This window comes from Oncorhynchus masou, chromosome 24 (genome assembly GCF_036934945.1).
Source record: "Oncorhynchus masou masou isolate Uvic2021 chromosome 24, UVic_Omas_1.1, whole genome shotgun sequence".
Classification (NCBI taxonomy): Eukaryota; Metazoa; Chordata; class Actinopteri; order Salmoniformes; family Salmonidae; genus Oncorhynchus; species Oncorhynchus masou.
The window spans coordinates 12,387,441-12,409,940 of NC_088235.1; the positions used below are offsets into that span (position 1 = coordinate 12,387,441).

Sequence of the window (22,500 nt, forward strand, 5' to 3'; positions counted from 1 at the left end):
GTGTGTGTGTGTGTGTGTGTGTGTGTGTGTCCATGACAGGAAAGTAGTACCGTGCTCTACCATGATTTAGAAGACTTTAGACACTTTATTGTTGAACTGTACCAGTGAGACTCCAGTGGACGAGAGGGCATAACACGGATGATCAGAGATGTACATATTATTTGACTGTATTTACAGAGTGAAAGTCAAGTGTTTTCACATTATACACAAATTATTCTACAAATAAATCAACAGTTTTGTAAATAACATAACATTAAATAAATTCAATCACCTTCCTATGGGTTTTTACAGCTAAATATGCATAATAATGACGACCGTTCTCTGCTCTGCATAGAATTGATACATGTGCTTTCATCAACGGACAATTTGTGTGTGTTTTCTCCCTATAATACTGCTCTCACAATGCAGACGTATGCAGGCTGTAAATAGAAGAAACAAGAACAAGAACTAAAGTCTTTGGCAAATGTGGTAAAAAAATACATTCACTTGACAGTTAAACGATGTAAGGTAATGTTTAATCACGTTTTTTTTCTCCCATTCTTCCAGCCAGGTCGGTGTTACCGGTGTGATTTCAAGACAAACCAACTGGATAAGTCACATGACGTTTTATATGACAAAACTAAAAGAAAAAATATATATAGGAAGTTGAAACCTTGACAAAACATAAACAAAACAACAACCTGCATATGATTAAGGCATTTAAACTGAAATCTTTGCCTTTGCTTTTAAGTTGAAAATTTTGTTGACACATCATTATGTGACGAGGGCGACATCAGAATTAAATGACTATACTAACTATACTATTCTGCGTATCAAATGGAACCCTATTCCCTACGTAGTGCACTACTTCTGGTCAAAAGTAGTGCACTATAAAGGGAATAGGGTGCCATGCAGGATGCAAGCAATAACCATTATACTTGACTATTAATGATTTAATTAGTTAGTCAAAGAAAAATAGTTCATTGAGCAAATGTTATGCTATATCTTCATGCCAAAGACTTAGGTTCAACCTTAAAACGCTAGCGAGCTAACTTCCCGGGTTGAGTATGTGTGGATAGTAAGCGTACTACATAAGGTAGAGTCAAACTGGGGAATTGCAGTAGTGTTACCGAAGCGTCTCCAGACATAATGCTACTGGGAAGTCAATGAAACGGTCAACAGAAAGCAACGACGTCTGAAGTGCCTCTCCAGACCAAAAGGTCACGATGAAGTCGTGATGATGTCGTGATGATGTCATGATGATGTCACGATGAAGTCGTGATGATGTCACGATGAAGTCGTGATGATGTCGTGATGATGTCATGATGATGTCGCGATGAAGTCACGATGAAGTCGTGATGATGTCGTGATGATGTCGCGATGAAGTCACGATGAAGTCGTGATGATGTCGTGATGAAGTCACGATGATGTCGTGATGATGTCGTGATGAAGTCACGATGAAGTCGTGATGATGTCGCGATGATGTCATGATGATGTCACGATGAAGTCGTGATGATGTCGTGATGATGTCACGATGATGTCACGATGAAGTCATGGTTACACGTTTCTTCTTCCTTGGAACGGTTCTTCAACGTAATAACATACTGTAAAACAAGACAAATAGGCATCCAGGTTCAAACGCCTGCATAATAGCGCTCCCAGTGTGTCAAACCTCCAGGTCAAAGTCTGCATAATAGCGCTCCCAGTGTGTCAAACCTCCAGGTCAAAGTCTGCATAATAGCGCTCCCAGTGTGTCAAAACTCAAAAATAGTGCAAAATTAAAAACAAATACAAAATAGATTCTGCCTGATTATTTCTAGTATCCTGACAAATAAAAATGATAACAACAAAAAGTCAAGCATATTATTTGCAATTCATTAAGATGTCAATAACAATTATAAAAACAAAATAAAAAAATCTTTAAGAATATATTTACTAGGTTTTTTTTTATTTTTAAAACTTGTAAATTAGAAGTCCACAGTATGTCACAATGTCCTTCTCATTTATCAATTCAGCGTTTTCTTGTTGACTTTCCATTTTCCCCCGTCTGATTGTGTATCACAGAGAACACCGCCTTATAATCTGCTCCTGGTATCATCATCAAAAAAAGCAACTGATTCATTTAATCATGCTTGAACGTTTGGTTGGTTACAAAAATGACTGTACGTTTGTTTGTTATAGAGGAGTGGAACCAAGCTGCGGCAGCCTTAGTCGCATCGACGCCAATGTCTTTAGCTTTGATCTCATTGCACTGCCCGTAGAGTAGATGGTTCACACCGATGCAGAAGGAAGGGGAACAACAGCCTGCTACTATACTGTACTGGACTCTCAGCTCAGGACGGGTTCCTCCGTCAGCCGACAGATCAGTCAAGTAATGTAACGTTTTGATCCACGAAGGAGGAAAAACAAACGGAGGACCATTACAAAAAAGGAAAAGATACAAATTCCTCCTTTTCATTTTCAAAACTTGTAGTTTTTTTTTTTTTTTTTTTACCTCAGTCACCTCAGTAGTATCACGTATATATAGTCTTTCAAAGTCTCTAGTGGTAATGTACAGTCACGCAGATCAGAACGAAGAATTTTACATTTTACACTACTTTGAAAGTATCCAAATTCATGGTTGATGGGAAGTTGTCTGCATGGTATCCCGAACGATCAGGTATTTTTCTGTTGTGTGTAGTAGTGTGGTATCCAGGAGGACCGTTCTTCTTCTGTTGTGTGTAGTAGTGTGGTATCCAGGAGGACCGTTCTTCTTCTGTTGTGTGTAGTAGTGTGGTATCCAGGAGGACCGTTCTTCTTCTGTTGTGTGTAGTAGTGTGGTATCCAGGAGGACCGTTCTTCTTCTGTTGTGTGTAGTAGTGTGGTATCCAGGAGGACCGTTCTTCTTCTGTTGTGTGTAGTAGTGTGGTATCCAGGAGGACCGTTCTTCTTCTGTTGTGTGTAGTAGTGTGGTATCCAGGAGGACCGTTCTTCTTCTGTTGTGTGTAGTAGTGTGGTATCCAGGAGGACCGTTCTTCTTCTGTTGTGTGTAGTAGTGTGATATACAGGAAATGGAGCTGCCTGTTAGCTGTCTTAACGGTATCCCCTCATGCCCTCTGTTCACACCGGGGCAACATGGACGCTGCCGAAGCCATGGTTGTAGTCATGGTGTAGGTGGTGGTGGTGGTGGTTGATTTGGTTTCCATGGTAACTAGTGGCGGTCATAGGCCGTGGCAGCAGTAGGTGGTCCGGAACCTCTGGATGTGGCACTATAATAATAAGGGGAACCTGGAAGGTTAACAGAAGAAATGGACCGTTGGAAACAACATCCACCATAACCCACAAAACACTGTATAATAATAAGGGGAACCTGGAAGGTTAACAGAAGAAATGGACCGTTGGAAACAACATCCACCATAACCCACAAAACACTGTAATTATGTCTCCTGTTGTCTTCTCAATAACTCATATTCTAACGGTTGTATCCGTCAGCTGTTGTAAATTCATTACAACAGCCAAGTCTAATACAATAAAAAAATGTTTTTTTATAATTTAAAGGGATATGTTAAAAAAATATATAAATATAATAACACTGTAGTGGTTGTGATATGCTGTAAGACTCCAGTCAGTCATACTCACTTAGTAATGCTGGGTTGCTGAACCGCCATGCCTCGTTGTAGGTCGTGTACTGTGGATGACTGTAAGGGTTTCCTGTAAACTCACTCCCTGTAAAACAAACAAAACAATTAGCATTTTTAAAGTCCCATTCAATTTTCTTGTGAAACTCTTTCACTTGCTAGCAATTTCCTGTCATATATAACATATGGGGTAATTTAATAGTCATTTATGTGAGACTAGTCAACCAAGTTATTTAGTTCTTATTATTTCTATCCATTTAATTTTAATGATGCAAGACTGAAAGATCTGCTGAAAATCTGACAGTTGTGGTCTTCCACATCCACTGTCATAGTATCTACTGTCCCGTACCTCCTAAGACCTGCTGTCATAGTATCTACTGTCCTGTACCTCCTAACACCTGCTGTCATAGTATCTACTGTCCTGTCACTCTTAACACCTGCTGTCATAGTATCTACTGTCCTGTACCTCTTAACACCTGCTGTCATAATATCTACTGTCCTGTACCTCCTAACACCTGCTGTCATAGTATCTACTGTCCTGTACCTCTTAACACCTGCTGTCATAGTATCTACTGTCCTGTACCTCTTAACACCTGCTGTCATAGTATCTACTGTCCTGTACCTCCTAACACCTGCTGTCATAGTATCTACTGTCCTGTCACTCTTAACACCTGCTGTCATAGTATCTACTGTCCTGTACCTCCTAACACCTGCTGTCATAGTATCTACTGTCCTGTATCTCCTAACACCTGCTGTCATAGTATCTACTGTCCTGTACCTCCTAACACATGCTGTCATAGTATCTACTGTCCTGTACCTCTTAACACCTGCTGTCATAGTATCTACTGTCCTGTACCTCTTAACACCTGCTGTCATAGTATCTACTGTCCTGTACCTCATCTATATTCCACGTCATACAACTCTGAAGTATTTGAAATAAACACTGTGATTTTAACACATTTGCTAGCATCCTTTCTGATGGTTGAAATGGCATTATGAACTCTTGTTATCGACTTCCTCTGAGGAAAGGCAACCCGTTTCTATAGATCTGAACCCCCGGGTCTAGCTGTTTTGTGACACAGAATTTCAGTGCAGGCAGGAAGTAACTTAGACCATGCCAGTGAGCAATGCTGTTGGTCCAACACGTTTTATTCTTTTATGAGACAATAAAAGGCTGAGATTTTAACAGTGTTTGGGGCCTGTCACTAAATCTTAGCATCTGCGGGTCAGATAAATGAAGGGTTTAAAGGAGAGCCACCAGCACCATGTTACTGCTGGTGGCTCGTGACTGATGAGAACGACTGAGTGATAAAAAATATATATTTGATAAGACGTGGTGACAAAAAACACATTGTGTTCTCAATCTCCAACCAGATGAACTGACTGTCATAGAAATAATAGAGAGCCCGTTACATCACAGTCACTTTACACTGTGGAAGTACTCATGTAATTACAATGACTTTACACTGTGGAAGTACTCATGTAATCACAGTGACTTTATGTAATCAATCAGTGACACTTTACAATTACATTCACTTTACACTGTGGAAGGACTCATGTACTCAATGTACACAGTGACTTTACACTGTGGAAGTACTCATGTAATTACAGTCACTTTACACTGTGGAAGTACTCATGTAATCACAGCCACTTTACACTGTGGAAGTACTCATGTAATCACAGTCACTTTACACTGTGGAAGTACTCATGTAATCACAGTCACTTTACACTGTGGAAGTACTCATGTAATTACAGTCACTTTACACTGTGGAAGTACTCATGTAATCACAGTGACTTTACACTGTGGAAGTACTCATGTAATCACAGTCACTTTACACTGTGGAAGTACTCATGTAATCACAGTGACTTTACACTGTGGAAGTACTCATGTAATCACAGTCACTTTACATTGTGGAAGTACTCATGTAATTACAGTGACTTTACACTGTGGAAGTACTCATGTAATTACAATGACTTTACACTGTGGAAGTACTCATGTAATTACAGTCACTTTACACTGTAATCACAGTGACTTTACACTGTGGAAGTACTCATGTAATCACAGTAACTTTACACTGTGGAAGTGAATCTTTTACACTGTGGAAGTATGTAATCACAGTCACACTGTAATCAATTACAGTCACTTTACACTGTGGAAGTACTCATGTAATTACAGTCACTTTACACTGTGGAAGTACTCATGTAATCACAGTGACTTTACACTGTGGAAGTAATCACAGTCTTTACATGTAATCACAGTGACTTTACACTGTGGAAGTACTCATGTAATCACAGTGACTTTACACTGTGGAAGTACTCATGTAATTACAGTGTCACTTTACACTTTACACTGTGGAAGTACTCATGTAATCACAGTGACTTTACACTGTGGAAGTACTCATGTAATCACAGTCACTTTACACTGTGGAAGTACTCATGTAATCACAGTGACTTTACACTGTGGAAGTACTCATGTAATCACAGTGACTTTACACTGTGGAAGTACTCATGTAATTACAGTGACTTTACACTGTGGAAGTACTCATGTAATCACAGTATAAAGAGTTACAATGTACATATCACAAACAAACATAAATACAATATTTTAACCATGTGACTGCCCAACGTCAAAACCCCATGTGTATTAACCAGACAAAGACCACATCTCTTTGTGTTTAATTCATATTCCACAGTAGCAGTTACACTGCCTTCGCAAGCTATTCACACCCCTGGACTTTTTCCACATGTTGTTGTGTTACAAAGAGTCATTCAAATGGTTTTAATTGTCTTCTTTTTTTGGTCAATTATCTACATACTGTAATGTCAAAGTAGAAGAAAGATTCTAACATTTGTATAAAATAAAATAACCCCCCCCCCCCCACTAATTTACATAAGTATTCACACACCTGAGTCAATTCATGTTAGAATCACCTTTGGCAGTGATTTCAGCTGTGAGTCTTTCTGGGTATGTTTCTAAGAGCTTTCCACACCTGGATTGTACAATATTGGACCATTATTTTATTTTTTTAATTCTTCAAGCTCTGTCAAGTTGGTGGTTTAGTATTGCTGTATTTAATAACTGTACCATGCTCAAAAGGATATTCACTGTCAACCAATAGGTGCCGTTCTTTGCGAACCATTGGAGAAAAAAACCTCCCTGGTCTTTGTGGTTGAGGGACCAGAGGGTACAGAAGTGGGGTGGTCATTTAAAAATCATGTTAAACACTACTATTGGAACCATGCAATTTATTATGGGACTCGTTAAGCTCATTTCTACTCCTGAACTTATTTAGGATCTCCGTAACAAAGGGGTTGAACACTTATTGACTCACAACATTTCAGCTTTTCATTTTTAATTCATTTGTAAACATTTACACATAATTGCCCTTTGACCATTATGAGGTACTGTGTGTATCAGTGACACTGAATCCATTTTAAATTCAGGCTGCAAAACACCTCAAAATGTGGAAAAAGTCAAGGAGTGTGAATATTTCGTGAAGGCTCGGTGTGTGTTGTTGATACTCTATGCTGAAACTGAAATTAAAATCACCAGTGTGCATTACATCCAGTGGACAAAACAGTGATCGCACGGATGGACGCGGGAGAGCAGGGGGGGAGCGCGGGGGGAGAGCAGGGGGAGAGCGGGGGGAGAGCAGGGGGAGAGAGCAGGGGGAGAGAGCAGGGGGAGAGCAGGGGGAGAGCGGGGGGAGAGCAGGGGGAGAGAGCAGGGGGAGAGCGGGGGGAGAGCAGGGGGAGAGCAGGGGGAGAGAGGGTCTGAATCCTGAAGCCATTTGAGCATGCTGTAATCGGTTAATGATTTTCTAACACAGCTGTGCACTCGATTGGATTTCCTTTCCGCATGGGTTGATCAGCTCAAAGACAAATGGCGGTGCGTGCTGCCTGTGCTGGGTTGGGCTATACGTGCACAGGGAGGGGGGGATACCAGGAAACAACCAGTGAATCAGTGCTGTAACCAGAATGCATCCTGTCCCATCCCGTCTCGCCCCAGTGTCTGGTTGGTGTGTTCTGGCAGTGAAACACTAGCCCTGGCACAGCCTGACCCTCCTTAGAGAGATAGTGATTTACATATTGACTGGCCTCCCATGCCTCTGTGTTGTGACCCTTCACTGTTTGTTGTGAACCTGAACTGCAGGTTAAGTGGAGGAGGAAAGGGAGGTGCTCTGACCACTGAGGAGGCCGAGTGGATGACTGGGAGGGAGACGGAGGAGAGGAGCTGTTTATCGACGCCTCCTGGGAATGCCTCATGCACTGTACACACCACAGAGAGATAATGACTTAAGATACTGGAGTGGAACTGAGAGGACATGTCTTTTAACCATGTCTCTGTCTGTCTCTGTCTGTCTGTCTCTGTCTCTGTCTCTGTTATCCAGCAGGACTAGTTTCTTGATAGCCTCTTGATGTGTGCCATATTTAATTTAAACTTTATTTTACTAGGCAAGTAAGTTAAGAACAAATTCTTATTTTCAATAACGGTCTAGGAACAGTGGGTTAACTGCCTGTTCAGGGGCAGAATGACAGATTTGTACCTTGTCAGCTCGGGGGTTTGAACTTGCAGCCTTTCTGTTACTAGTCCAACACTCTAACCACTAGGCTACCTGCCGCCCCTACACTCTAACCACTAGGCCACCCTGCCGTCCCTACACTCTAACCACTATGCCACCCTGCCGTCCCTACACTCTAACCACTAGGCTACCCTGCCGCCCCAATATGTATGTCCTCTCTACAGGTCACTGCTTTATTTGAGAAACTGTTAATACAATCTTGAAATGAAAATAACATATTAAACTCAAATTTAATATCTACAAAAAACGTAGACTCACCAGGAACCATTCCGGCCAGTGTTGAGGTGGGGTAGCTGCCTTGGCCGGTGGGGGGTACGTGAGGGGGATAACCTGGTAGGGTTGTGTTGGCCATGTCTCGACCTGGAGAGAGAGAGAGAGAGAGAGAGAGAACAAACACAATCAATAGATGGTCCTCCAAGACAAAATACTAAACCACCCCTTAGAAACAGGACCAACCCATACCTCTTAGAGGTTTGAAACAGGACTAAACCACCCCTTAGAAACAGGACCAAACCATACCTCTTAGAGGTTAGAAACAGGACTAAACCACCCCTTAGAAACAGGACCAAACCATACCTCATAGAGGTTAGAAACAGGACTAAACCACCCCTTTGAAACAGGACCAAACCATACCTCATAGAGGTTAGAAACAGGACTAAACCACCCCTTTGAAACAGGACCAAACCATACCTCTTAGAGGTTAGAAACAGGACTAAACCACCCCTTAGAAACAGGACCAAACCATACCTCATAGAGGTTAGAAACAGGACTAAACCACCCCTTAGAAACAGGACCAAACCATACCTCTTAGAGGTTAGAAACAGGACTAAACCACCCCTTAGAAACAGGACCAAACCATACCTCATAGAGGTTAGAAACAGGACTAAACCACCCCTTAGAAACAGGACCAAACCATACCTCATAGAGGTTAGAAACAGGACTAAACCACCCCTTAGAAACAGGACCAAACCATACCTCTTAGAGGTTAGAAACAGGACTAAACCACACCTTAGAAACAGGACCAAACCATACCTCTTAGAGGTTAGAAACAGGACTAAACCACCCCTTAGAAACAGGACCAAACCATACCTCTTAGAGGTTAGAAACAGGACTAAACCACCCCTTAGAAACAGGACCAAACCATACCTCATAGAGGTTAGAAACAGGACTAAACCACCCCTTAGAAACAGGACCAAACCATACCTCTTAGAGGTTAGAAACAGGACTAAACCACCCCTTAGAAACAGGACCAAACCATACCTCATAGAGGTTAGAAACAGGACTAAACCACACCTTAGAAACAGGACCAAACCACACCTCATAGAGGTTAGAAACAGGACTAAACCACCCCTTTATGGAGGTTAGAAACAGGACTAAACCACCCCTCATAGAGGTTAGAAACAGGACTAAACCACACCTTAGAAACAGGACCAAACCACACCTCATAGAGGTTAGAAACAGGACTAAACCACCCCTTTATGGAGGTTAGAAACAGGACTAAACCACCCCTCATAGAGGTTAGAAACAGGACTAAACCACACCTTAGAAACAGGACCAAACCACCCCTCTTAGAGGTTAGAAACAGGACTAAACCACCCCTTTATGGAGGTTAGAAACGGGACCATGGTTGTGTTCCAAATGGCAGCCTATTCCATACATAATGAACTACTTTTTACCAGGGACCATTGGGCATATAGGGTCCATAGGGCTCTGGTCAAAAGTAGTGCACTATGTAGGGAATTGGCTGCCATTTGGGACGCACATTTCTAATCACACGATCTCCCTTGAACAGAAATTAGTCATTGTAAATCACTGTAAAACCATGAAACATGTGACACGTTTATAACCCAAATGTCTGTGTATGAAACTTAAACATTAGGTGTTTAGATTAGCCATTAAGTGTTCCCATCGTAATAAACACAAGTGTTAAGAACGCAATATTAGACATGATAGTTAGCTTTCTCCAGTCAGTTTCCAAGCAGGCAAACACCTATCTCCTCGGTGTTCTGATGTTAAATACTTTTCCATTGTCCTGTTCAGAGTGCATTTAGTCATTAGAAATTGATGTGACTTTCCATGTCTATAACTCAGATCAGTGTTAGGAATGAATTTCTGTTACGTTACCTACATTTCAGAACAACTGAACAGTCAAGAAATATTTTCAATCACGTGGTGTTGTTGTTACTCAACCGTGTTGAGTTCATTTTCACTAACTCTCTCAGCAGGGGGGGGGGACACACTCATGATCATATTTCCCAGCATGCTTTGTTGATCTTTAGAACAGTTTGCTTTAATATCTCCTCATGCACATTGATTGAATAAATTATATTATATTATAAAAAGATACCTCAAATTGTTCTAAATTAATCCAATCGGTAAGGGGTTGGATTTATTCCACTCGTTACTGAGATGGTTGTTCCAGTTTAGATGGTTTAGGTCAGGGGTCTTCACTTAGATTCAGCTGACGGCCCAAGTTTTTAAGAGCGGCTGGTCAGGGGTCCGGAACATAATTAAAACTAATTTGTAGACTGCAAATTGACTGCAAGAAGCCCAAACAAACTTAATATTTGACTAAAATGTAATAATTTCAAACCTTGTGTATATGATCACATATACAAGTATATGTTTAATTTTGAATAGGAATCCTTTGGAACAACTTCCAAAAATAAAAGAAATATACTGAAATCACCAGTTGGGGAGCCCTGGTTTAGGTCGTCTTGTTTGTTAAGTCCTTCACCATAGCAACCATTCTGACTGAAATATTCTAATTCTTGGATATCCTCCCTCTGGCTGGATTCTGATAGGAATAACTAATCACTTCACAAAGCAGCATATTGTGACTTGCAGGTCTGATGTGGCCCGTGAGCCAGGGTTTTCAAACCACAATGTCGAGGATAACTAGGCCATAACTAAAGACCGTATGACATATATGATATGAGGTCATTAAGGGTTAATTTTTAATGGAAACACATTCGCTTAGTCAGTCATCTGGTGCAGGCTTCAGTAGTAGAAGTTATTGAAGGTAACAATCATATCTCTGTCACTAACAAACACAATGATTGGTGGTTATCTCTCACATTCATTTGAAAAGCATGCTGGGAAATATGCAAATATCGCATTACACCCTACAGTGTTAAAACAACACCCCCAGTGTTTAGTGTACAAAACCTAATGACTTGTACTGAATAAACTTGTTCATGTGTTTAACAGGTATTAGAGCAAATAAGCATGCACTGGTCTTTACAATCTAAACACTGTGACATGTTTTCATTGAAATTAAAAGTGCCTTGATGTGTTTCAAATGTGTTACAGAAAGCTGTTCAGATCCTAAACACTTGGTTTTACAGCGCAGGTATAATGACCTCCATACCTGGCCTACATCCTAATGACCAGAGAATAAATATACTGTAGTCTATAGTGACCAGAGAATAAATATACAGTAGTCTACAGTGACCAGAGAATAAATATACTGTATTCTATAGTGACCAGAGAGATACTGACCAGAGAATAAATACTGTAGTCTATAGTGAATATACTGTATCTATAGTGACCAGAGAATAAATATACTGTCGTCTATAGTGACCAGAGAATAAATATACTGTAGTCTATAGTGACCAGAGAATAAATATACAGTAGTCTACAGTGACCAGAGAATAAATATACTGTAGTCTATAGTGACCAGAGAATAAATATACTGTAGTCTATAGTGACCAGAGAATAAATATACTGTAGTCTATAGTGACCAGAGAATAAATATACTGTAGTCTATAGTGACCAGAGAATAAATATACTGTAGTCTATAGTGACCAGAGAATAAATATACTGTAGTCTATAGTGACCAGAGAATAAATATACTGTAGTCTATAGTGACCAGAGAATAAATATAGTCTATAGTGAGTCTATAGTGACCAGAGAATAAATATACTGTAGTCTATAGTGACCTATAGACCAGAGAATAAATATACTGTAGTCTATAGTGACCAGAGAATAAATACACTGTAGTCTATAGTGACCAGAGAATAAATATACTGTAGTCTATAGTGACCAGAGAATAAATATACTGTAGTCTATAGTGACCAGAGAATAAATATACTGTGACCAGAGAATAAATATACTGTAGTCTATAGTGACCAGAGAATAAATATACTGTAGTCTATAGTGACCAGAGAATAAATATACTGTAGTCTATAGTGACCAGAGAATAAATATACTGTAGTCTATAGTGACCAGAGAATAAATATACTGTAGTCTATAGTCACTTCAATGAGAGATGTTGTACTAAGCATAAAGTACTTTTGACATTAAGGTAGTTATAATTTTCAGTCAACAGACATTTGCAGACTGACAATGTGTCCCAGGAATCACAAAGCCAGTCAACAGAATCATCATCACACACTGTCAACACAACCAACCATCACTCCTCTTCTGTCTTCGTCTCCCACTAATACTACGTCGGAAGCCAAAAGACCAAGTGCATCATGGGACAGAAACCACATTTTTATTTTATTTTATACCAGGCAAATCAGTTGAGAACAAATTCTTATTTACGATGACAGCCTAGGAACAGTGGGTTAACTGCCTGTTAAGGGGCAGAACGACAGATTTGTACCTTGTCAGCTGGGGGGTTTGAACTTGCAACCTTCCGGTTACTAGTCCAACGCTCTAACCAATAGGCTACCCTGCCGCTCCAAAGAATCATGCAGAAGTACGTAGAAGAACGAAGAGGAAAACTCTGTTCATTACTGCATTCAAACTCGTCTAAACATAGCCCGCTTTACTGAACCCCAGAACCCTGTCCACCTCCTCTCCTCCTCCTCTCCCTCGAACACACGCGCACACGCGCACACACACACACACACACACACACACACACACACACACACACACACACACACACACACACACACACACACACACACACACACACACACACACACAGTCCTGAAACAGCAGAGCCATCACTGCGACTGTATGTCTAAAGCCAAAGCCAGTTTGTCTGTCCGTACAGTATTGGCCCCTTGAACAGAGCTAGTAGCTAGCGTCACTATGGACCCCGCGTTAGTTATTCAGCCCTGCTCCGTATTCAGGCCTGTAATTAGACATGACAGCTGGATTTCCTACCCTGTCCTACCCCTGCAGCCAGGCTCCGGACCCCCCCCGGCCCAGTGAAGGCCAGCCAAAGGGACGGAGAGGGAAAAAGGAAAGAGAGGAGGGAGGCCCCTGCAATTTTGTTTAGCCATGAGGGACACTGTGATTCACTGGGGTTAAATCACGTCTCAATGGAGCTTTAATGAGAGACCCCAGTAGCCATAACACACCATAACACCCCATAATACCCCATGATACCACAGGACACAGTTTTATGAAGGCATCTTTAATACAAGTGTTTCTGACACGGGGTGCAGAAATGGCCAAGATAATACAAGTGTTTCTGACACGGGGTGCAGAAATGGCCAAGATAATACAAGTGTTTCTGACACAAGGTGCAGAAATGGCCAAGATAATACAAGTGTTTCTGACACGGGGTGCAGAAATGGCCAAGATAATACAAGTGTTTCTGACACGGGGTGCAGAAATGGCCAAGATAATACAAGTGTTTCTGACACGGGGTGCAGAAATGGCCAAGATAATACAAGTGTTTCTGACACAAGGTGCAGAAATGGCCAAGATAATACAAGTGTTTCTGACACGGAGTGCAGAAATGGCCAAGATAATACAAGTGTTTCTGACACGGTCGCCTCTCTCCTCACCGACCATAACGATCAACTACATGCAATTAAACGGAGGAAACAAATGTGGATTAGCCTAAAGCATACAGCAGGTGATCAAATAACTACTGTAGGCTAGTTTCAACCTTTCACATGGTTATTGCTATGTGAACTTTTTCTTCAAGGGAAGGTTTTCTTTTAGTGCAGTGATGTCATTCATGTGATTGGCAGACCATTCATGAGTAATAAGAATTAGTTAGTTACAGACCAGTGTGTAATAAGAATTAGTTAGTTACAGACCAGTGTGTAATAAGAATTAGTTAGTTACAGACCAGTGTGTAATAAGAATTAGTTAGTTACAGACCAGTGTAATAAGAATAGATAGTTACAGACCAGTGTGTAATAAGAATTAGTTAGTTACAGACCAGTGTGTAATAAGAATTAGTTAGTTATACAGACCAGTGTGTAATAAGAATTAGTTAGTTACAGACCAGTGTGTAATAAGAATTAGTTAGTTACAGACCAGTGTGTAATAAGAATTAGTTAGTTATACAGACCAGTGTGTAATAAGAATTAGTTAGTTACAGACCAGTGTGTAATAAGAATTAGTTAGTTATACAGACCAGTGTGTAATAAGAATTAGTTAGTTACAGACCAGTGTGTAATAAGAAGTTAGTTACAACCAGTGTGTAGAACTGTTAGTTACAGACCAGTGTGTAATAAGAATTAGTTTGTTACAGACCAGTGTGTAATAAGAATTAGTTTGTTATACAGACCAGTGTGTAATAAGAATTAGTTAGTTATACAGACCAGTGTGTAATAAGAATTAGTTAGTCACAGACCAGTGTGTAATAAGAATTAGTTAGTTACAGACCAGTGTGTAATAAGAATTAGTTAGTTACAGACCAGTGTGTAATAAGAAGTCTAAGAGAACTGTTGGAGTAGGTGGGGTGTCCTATACAGAGAGGGTGTGTGTGTGTGTGTGTGTGTGTGTGTGTGTGTGTGTGTGTGTGTGTGTGTGTGTGTGTGTGTGTGTGTGTGCGTGTGCGCGTGTGCATGTGCACGTGCGTGTGTGTGTGTGCGTGCGTGTGTCTGTGTGTGTGTGTGTGTGTGTGTGTGTGTGTGCGTGCGTGTGTGTGTGTTGAGAGTAGGTTGTATAGGGGTAAAGGCTAGAGGGGCAGTATTCATGGATAAGAGCACATACACAGGGGGTGGACAGACACAGAGCACATTGTGTGTAGGACTAAGCACGGCACAATAGCTGAAGGGCCCTTGGTTTCATTAACGTCTTGAGGGCCCCGTGCTTCACAGTCTCAAGAGTATGGTTCAGTTTACCTCGTTGAGTTGACCTCCTGGAGTCATCTGGATAGGGGACAACTAACTACAGCTTCAGGAGTCAGCTCTCCAAGAGACAATGGGCTTTTCACTCCTGAACACACCATTATGATTAATGGGTGTATTGATTGATTTATTGATTGATTTGTTGATCGATTGATAATTCTAAAGAATGTGGGGACTTTGTGGAATATTGCAAAATGTATGTGTGGTAATTTGGTACAAACCAATGCAAATATATTCCCTTGTTATACATGAGCAAGACTGTAACTGTAATCATGCTTGTAAACTTCATTCCATGATGTAACTTTTACGCTGTACATACAATAATGTAACATATTATTAGAACATTACAGTGGTTCTAAATTATATTTTGTTTACTGAATGTAGATTACAGTGGGTTCTAACTGATGATTTGGTTACTGAATGTAGATTACAGTGGGTTCTAAATTATAATTTGTTTACTGAATGTAGATTACAGTGGGTTCTAACTGATGATTTGGTTACTGAATGTAGATTACAGTGGGTTCTAACTGATTATTTGGTTACTGAATGTAGATTACAGTGGGTTCTAAATTATAATTTGTTTACTGAATGTAGATTACAGTGGGTTCTAAATTATAATTTGTTTACTGAATGTAGATTACAGTGGGTTCTAAATTATAATTTGGTTACTGAATGTAGATTACAGTGGGTTCTAAATTAACATTTGTTTACTGAATGTAGATTACAATGGGTTCTAAATTATAATTTGTTTACTGAATGTAGATTACAGTGGGTTCTAAATTATAATTTGGTTACTGAATGTAGATTACAGTGGGTTCTAACTGATGATTTGGTTACTGAATGTAGATTACAATGGGTTCTAACTGATGATTTGGTTACTGAATGTAGATTACAGTGGGTTCTAAATTATAATTTGTTTACTGAATGTAGATTACAGTGGGTTCTAAATTATGATTTGTTTACTGAATGTAGATTACAGTGGGTTCTAAATTATAATTTGGTTACTGAATGTAGATTACAGTGGGTTCTAAATTATAATTTGTTTACTGAATGTAGATTACAGTGGGTTCTAAATTATAATTTGTTTACTGAATGTAGATTACAGTGGGTTCTAAATTATAATTTGGTTACTGAATGTAGATTACAGTGGGTTCTAAATTATCATTTGTTTACTGAATGTAGATTACAATGGGTTCTAAATTATAATTTGTTTACTGAATGTAGATTACAGTGGGTTCTAAATTATAATTTGGTTACTGAATATAGATTACAGTGGGTTCTAAATTATAATTTGGCTACTGAATGTAGATTACAGTGGGTTCTAAATTATAATTTGGTTACTGAATATAGATTACAGTGGGTTCGAACAGATAATTTGGTTACTGAATGTAGATTACAGTGGGTTCTAAATTATAATTTGGTTACTGAATGTAGATTACAGTGGGTTCTAAATTATAATTTGGTTACTGAATATAGATTACAGTGGGTTCTAAATTATAATTTGGCTACTGAATGTAGATTACAGTGGGTTCTAAATTATAATTTGGTTACTGAATATAGATTACAGTGGGTTCGAACAGATAATTTGGTTACTGAATGTAGATTACAGTGGGTTCTAAATTATAATTTGGTTACTGAATGTAGATTACAGTGGGTTCTAAATTATAATTTGGTTACTGAATGTAGATTACAGTGGGTTCTAACTGATGATTTGGTTACTGAATGTAGATTACAGTGGGTTCTAACTGATAATTTGGTTACTGAATGTAGATTACAGTGGGTTCTAACTGATGATTTGGTTACTGAATGTAGATTACAGTGGGTTCTAACTGATAATTTGGTTACTGAATGTAGATTACAGTGGGTTCTAACTGATAATTTGGTTACTGAATGCAGATTACAGTGGGTTGTAACGGTTGCAGCATCTAAACACATACTGCATCCGTTAGATAATACACACGGTATTATATATTTCCTGGAAGTTACAGTGGGTAACTGTCAGATTCCTCTGACCGTTGCTGCTTCGTTTACAATCCTGTCCTCTTTAAAAGCCTGTTGTCTTTGACTGAGGGGCCGGTGGGGAGAGTCCTCTCCTCTCTCTCTCTCTCTCTCTCTCTCTCTCTCTCTCTCTCTCTCTCTCTCTGTCAGTTCTCAGTACTCCATGATAGCCTCATTAGCTGGGTCCTCACCATTGTTGTCTTACAACAGAGATGTGTGGAGAGAATCCTCATTAAAGAAGGGGTTGTTTATTTGGCCTGAGGGGGGCTAGTGAATCCACTACCAGAACACACAGGCAGACAGCCCTCTTAGATTCAACGCCAGCCAGAGAATCAAAGCTGTTAGTATTTTCTCTAGCTGCCCTCTTTATGTTGGTTTTCCCCGTTTACCTACCTACCTACACACACACACGCACGCACGCACGCACGCACGCACACACACACACACACACACACACACACACACACACACACACGCACACGCACACCCACACACCGACCCCCCCTCCCCCCCACACACACACACACCGACCCCCCCACACACACACACACGCACACACACAAAATCAATTCAAAGATTTGTTTTGGAGGTTTGTTGTTAACAGGAGAGAGCGTGTTGATTTCTGTCTTCATTTTGGAAATGGAGCATAAATCATGAGGACTCTGAGGGTGCAGTATACAGGCTATTTCTGTCTGTTGATTTGAATAGTACATCTCCAGCTACTTGACCATGTCTTTGCCTGAACATAGTTGAGACAGACAGACAGACAGACAGACAGACAGACAGACAGACAGACAGACAGACAGACAGACAGACAGACAGACAGACAGACAGACAGACAGACAGACAGACAGACAGACAGACAGACAGACAGACATAACTGAACTAACGGTCTCGTAATGCTCTGCTGTAGATAATGAGATGCTAGCACTATAAGGCCAAAACAAGACCTAACACAACCACTAAACTAGAAGGAGTTACTCAAGGATGTCAGGCAAGTGTTTTCCTGGCTTTGCAATTGCCCTGTGGTCATCTGAATGACAAGGTTAGTATACAGCAGTGACCTACAGGATGTGTTGTGTTCAAGATCACTGAACATAGAAACCAACTAATGATATGATGTTGGTTGGTTGCTTACTGTCCTGAAGACAGATAGAGCACCCTGCAAAACTAAACCTGCCAATTGCTGATTTCTGCAGTGAAAGACAGAGACAGAGACAGAGAGATAGATAGGCAGACAGAGAGAGAGACAGAGAGACAGAGAGACTGATAGGCAGACAGAGAGAGATAGAGAGACTGATAGGCAGACAGAGAGAGAGACAGACAGAGAGACAGAGAGACAGACAGACAGACAGAGACCGACAGAGACCGACAGACAGACAGACAGACAGACAGACAGACAGACAGACAGACAGACAGACAGACAGACAGACAGACAGACAGACAGACAGAGACCCATGAGTCTTCTCAACTCCCATCACAATGTAAAGACCGTAACCTACAGAGTCGTCTGTCCAGAACATGATAAAATAACCTATGGAGTCGTCTGACTCTATACTGACTTCAGCTTGTTCTTCTCCGAACGACTGACTGAAAAACCTCCGTAGTTGACCTTCTTTTTATTTGGCACGGCAACAAAGTCATTTAGTTACAAAATTCACATTTTTCGTAAGAAATAGGACTATTAAATTTAGCACGACAAGAACAACCTTCATGTATCGCTACGAAAACAACAACAACAACAACCGAAAAAAATCTCCATCTTTGACCTCCATTTTCTCCCGTATGCAGAATGAAGCAATTTATCACCAGGCCAAAAATCTCTGCTCCCTAATTAATTACAACTAAGTAAAGAATGTTTGGGGAGCCAAATTGGTTTAATTCCCCCAACACAGCATCACGGCGGTGAAAGTCATTCATTACCAAATGTGTGCTCAAAGGTTAGTTTGCTTTATGTGAAGACGAAATAATAATTAATTCCAGAGCCAGGAGAGTTTGCAGGGAGAGGAGCAGTTTGTCACCAGGGTACAGAGACATCAGGGATTTGTCCCAGGAGAGCTTGCAGTGAGAGCAGGGAGAGGAGTAGTTTGTCACCAGGGTACAGAGACATCAGGGATTTATTCCCACGAGAGCTTGCAGTGAGAGCAGGGAGAGGAGCAGTTTGTCACCAGGCCACAGAGACATCAGGGATATGTCCCAGGAGAGCTTGCAGGGAGAGGAGCAGTTTGTCACCAGGCCACAGAGACATCAGGGATATGTCCCAGGAGAGCTTGCAGGGAGAGGAGCAGTTTGTCACCAGGCCACAGAGACATCAGGGATATGTCCCAGGAGAGCTTGCAGGGAGAGGAGCAGTTTGTCACCAGGCCACAGAGACATCAGGGATTTGTCCCAGGAGAGCTTGCAGGGAGAGGAGCAGTTTGTCACCAGGCCACAGAGACATCAGGGATATGTCCCAGGAGAGCTTGCAGGGAGAGGAGCAGTTTGTCACCAGGCAACAGAGACATCAGGGATTTGTCCCAGGAGAGCTTGCAGGGAGAGGAGCAGTTTGTCACCAGGCCACAGAGACATCAGGGATTTGTTCCAGGAGAGCTTGCAGGGAGAGGAGCAGTTTGTCACCAGGCCACAGAGACATCAGGGATTTGTTCCACGGATGTGTCCAGTGAGCAGCGATGAACAACCAGTCAGGGAGGGAACGTTCCTCTCTCTCTCTGCCTGTTCCTGATGTACTGTGGCCTAATAAACACCCTATTCTCTAATTAGTGCACTACATTTGACCAGATAGTGCACTATTTAGGGAATAGGGTGCCATCTGGGATCCACTCCAAGTCTTCAGTGTTTATTTCTACTCCACACTAGCAGCACTCAGTCACTCTCTCAGTCACTCTCTCAGTCACTCTCTCAGTTAGTCACTCAGTTACTCTCTCAGTCACTCTCTCAGTCACTCTCTCAGTTAGTCACTCAGTTAGTCTCTCAGTCACTCTCTCAGTTAGTCACTCAGTTACTCTCTCAGTCACTCTCTCAGTCTCTCTCAATTAGTCACTCAGTTAGTCTCTCAGTTAGTCTCTAAGTCACTCTCTGTCACTCTCTCAGTTAGTCACTCAGTTAGTCAGTCACTCTCTGTCACTCTCTCAGTTAGTCACTCAGTTCCTCTCTCAGTCACTCTCTCAGTCACTCTCTGTCACTCTCTGTCACTCTCTCAGTTAGTCACTCAGTTACTCACTCAGTCACTCTCTCAGTCATTCTCTCAGTGCACCAACTGTTCAGATCTGTTGTGAGATGTTCCCCTGACAGCTGTATAGCACTAAGATCCTCTTTGGTCGTAGACAACGGATTAAGGAGGATTTCAGTGCTACGAAGCTTCCAGGAAACTCACCTCTGCTGGTTTTGCCCACTGGCCTTCCTCCTGGAGTGTCTAATCAACATAACATCCACCTATTACAGACAAATGACTCCTCTGGAGCACCTGTTGGGGCTCAGAGAGGAGGAGAGGAGTGAGGGACGACGAGAAGGTATGGGGGAGGTGTCATTGACACCTACCAATGCACTCTGGGAGTCTCCCATTGGCAGGCCCAGCGGGGATTCTGGGTAAAGAGTCTTGTGTGCATCCAAAATTGCACAGTATTCCCTATATAGTGCAATACTTTAGACCAGAGCCCTGTGTATGCCGCTAAAGTAGTGCACTATACAGGACATAAGGTGCAATTTGGGATGCAGCCCCTCTCAGTATGCAGTCGGGCGGCCGCTCGGTCAGCTCTGGTCTATAGCCATGTGTAGAAGTCCACTTGAAAAGCCCAGGGGACTGGCCTTCAGAAGCCTCAGTAACCTAATCAAGACACCACTGCTACTGGAGTGGCTGTTTAGGATCAAGGAAACACTAGCAGGTCTAGAAACTGCAGGACAATTAGGTTGTGTCTTCACTAATCTCTCCCTCACTTATTTGACTAAACACACATACAGTTCCACGTGGCATTTCCTTCTCCTATTCATCATGTTTACCCCGTGAAAAAAAAACACATCTTATTTGAATTTGAAGCCGTTTAAACGAACAGTAAGAAGGTTGAGAGGATGCAGGAGACCATCCCTCTCTAAGGACAATCAATCAAAGAAATAACTTCCCATATCAACAATATAAATTACCACACCAGTTTTGATTGTCCCTTCCACATATTCAAGGGAGCTCTTTGGTGGGTGTTTTTTTTTATATTGGGGTAATAGGGACTATTTAGCAGGTAATATGGTATTAATATAGAGGAGAGGAAGAAGAAGACAGTTATAATGGAAGTGGGGCTTTAGCCTCTGCATGAATTTCAATGATGAAGCACAATGCCTTAAATCCCTTTCTTATTGAAGCCGCCTCCCCTGCAGGTACTTCTGAGAGCTCTAATAGAATAGGAAGTAGAGGACACAATAGATTTATATCTCTCTCAAGCCCCTTTCAGGTCACTGTCTACTTCCCAAATGGCAACCTATTCCCTATGTAGTGCACTGCTTTCTATGGGCTTTGGTCAAAAAGTAGTGCACTATATAGGGAATAGGGTGCCATTTGGGATCTAGACACAGAAAATTCCTACGATCTCTTTAAACTGGCAATGAGCACTTCATGAATCATTCATTTTTAATAGATTATGCAAATTTTCCGAGGGACATAAAATCAACAAGATCAATAACGGCAGTCATTTTAATTGGTGTTAGAAAACATTTTAAGGATAAACATAATCTCCTTACTTCTTTCCCCAGCCCCGTAAAAGCACAATTAATTTGAAATTGGATCTCAGCCTAAATGCAGAAGATATAATTGAGTATTTTTTTGTTGCTGTTGCTTGGCTTGGATTCTGTCTTGCTGCGCTGGGCTTATTGTTTGAAAGTAAACTGTAATACTGAGTCATTACAGAGAAGCTAAAATCTCAAATACCAGAGTAAAATACATTACAATTATTACCACCGTAGAAACAGCCACCAAGGGAAAACCAAGAAGTGGCACTAGGCACGAGAAACAGAAAGTCAAAACTTCCACCATTCATCCACAACTATTCACATTTTTAAGTCAAAAATAAATAATCTCACAATCTAAAAATGTTGAGTTAAAACATAATTTAGAGCACAAGAACGCCACATTTTCACTTTCTATTTCATGTTTTAAGTATTTTGTCTTTACATTATAAAGCATCGGAGACCGTGGGCCTCTTGTCTAAAACAACCACCCAGGTGCAAACAAAGCCCCCTGCCTAACCGTGGTCGAGCCTGACCAGACCCTGCCTTCATACCAGCAGTACA

At 41.1% G+C, this 22,500-nt stretch overlaps 1 protein-coding gene across 2 annotated transcripts in view; it reads right to left on the reverse strand.

Moving 5' to 3' along the window:
• Nucleotides 1-74: 74 nt before the first annotated feature.
• LOC135511848 (paired box protein Pax-2a-like) overlaps nucleotides 75-22,500 on the reverse strand; it is a 70,517-nt gene continuing 48,091 nt past the window's right edge. The window contains exons 8-10 of one of the 2 annotated variants that reach the window (XM_064933338.1): nucleotides 8,438-8,539; nucleotides 3,598-3,684; nucleotides 75-3,227 (exon numbers count right to left, since the gene is read on the reverse strand). In XM_064933338.1, the coding sequence (XP_064789410.1) occupies nucleotides 3,079-3,227; nucleotides 3,598-3,684; nucleotides 8,438-8,539 (338 nt within the window). In that variant the 3' untranslated portion in view covers nucleotides 75-3,078. Of the gene's footprint in view, nucleotides 3,247-3,597; nucleotides 3,685-8,437; nucleotides 8,540-22,500 lie in introns of both variants that reach the window. The other variant, XM_064933339.1, reaches the window with a different exon arrangement.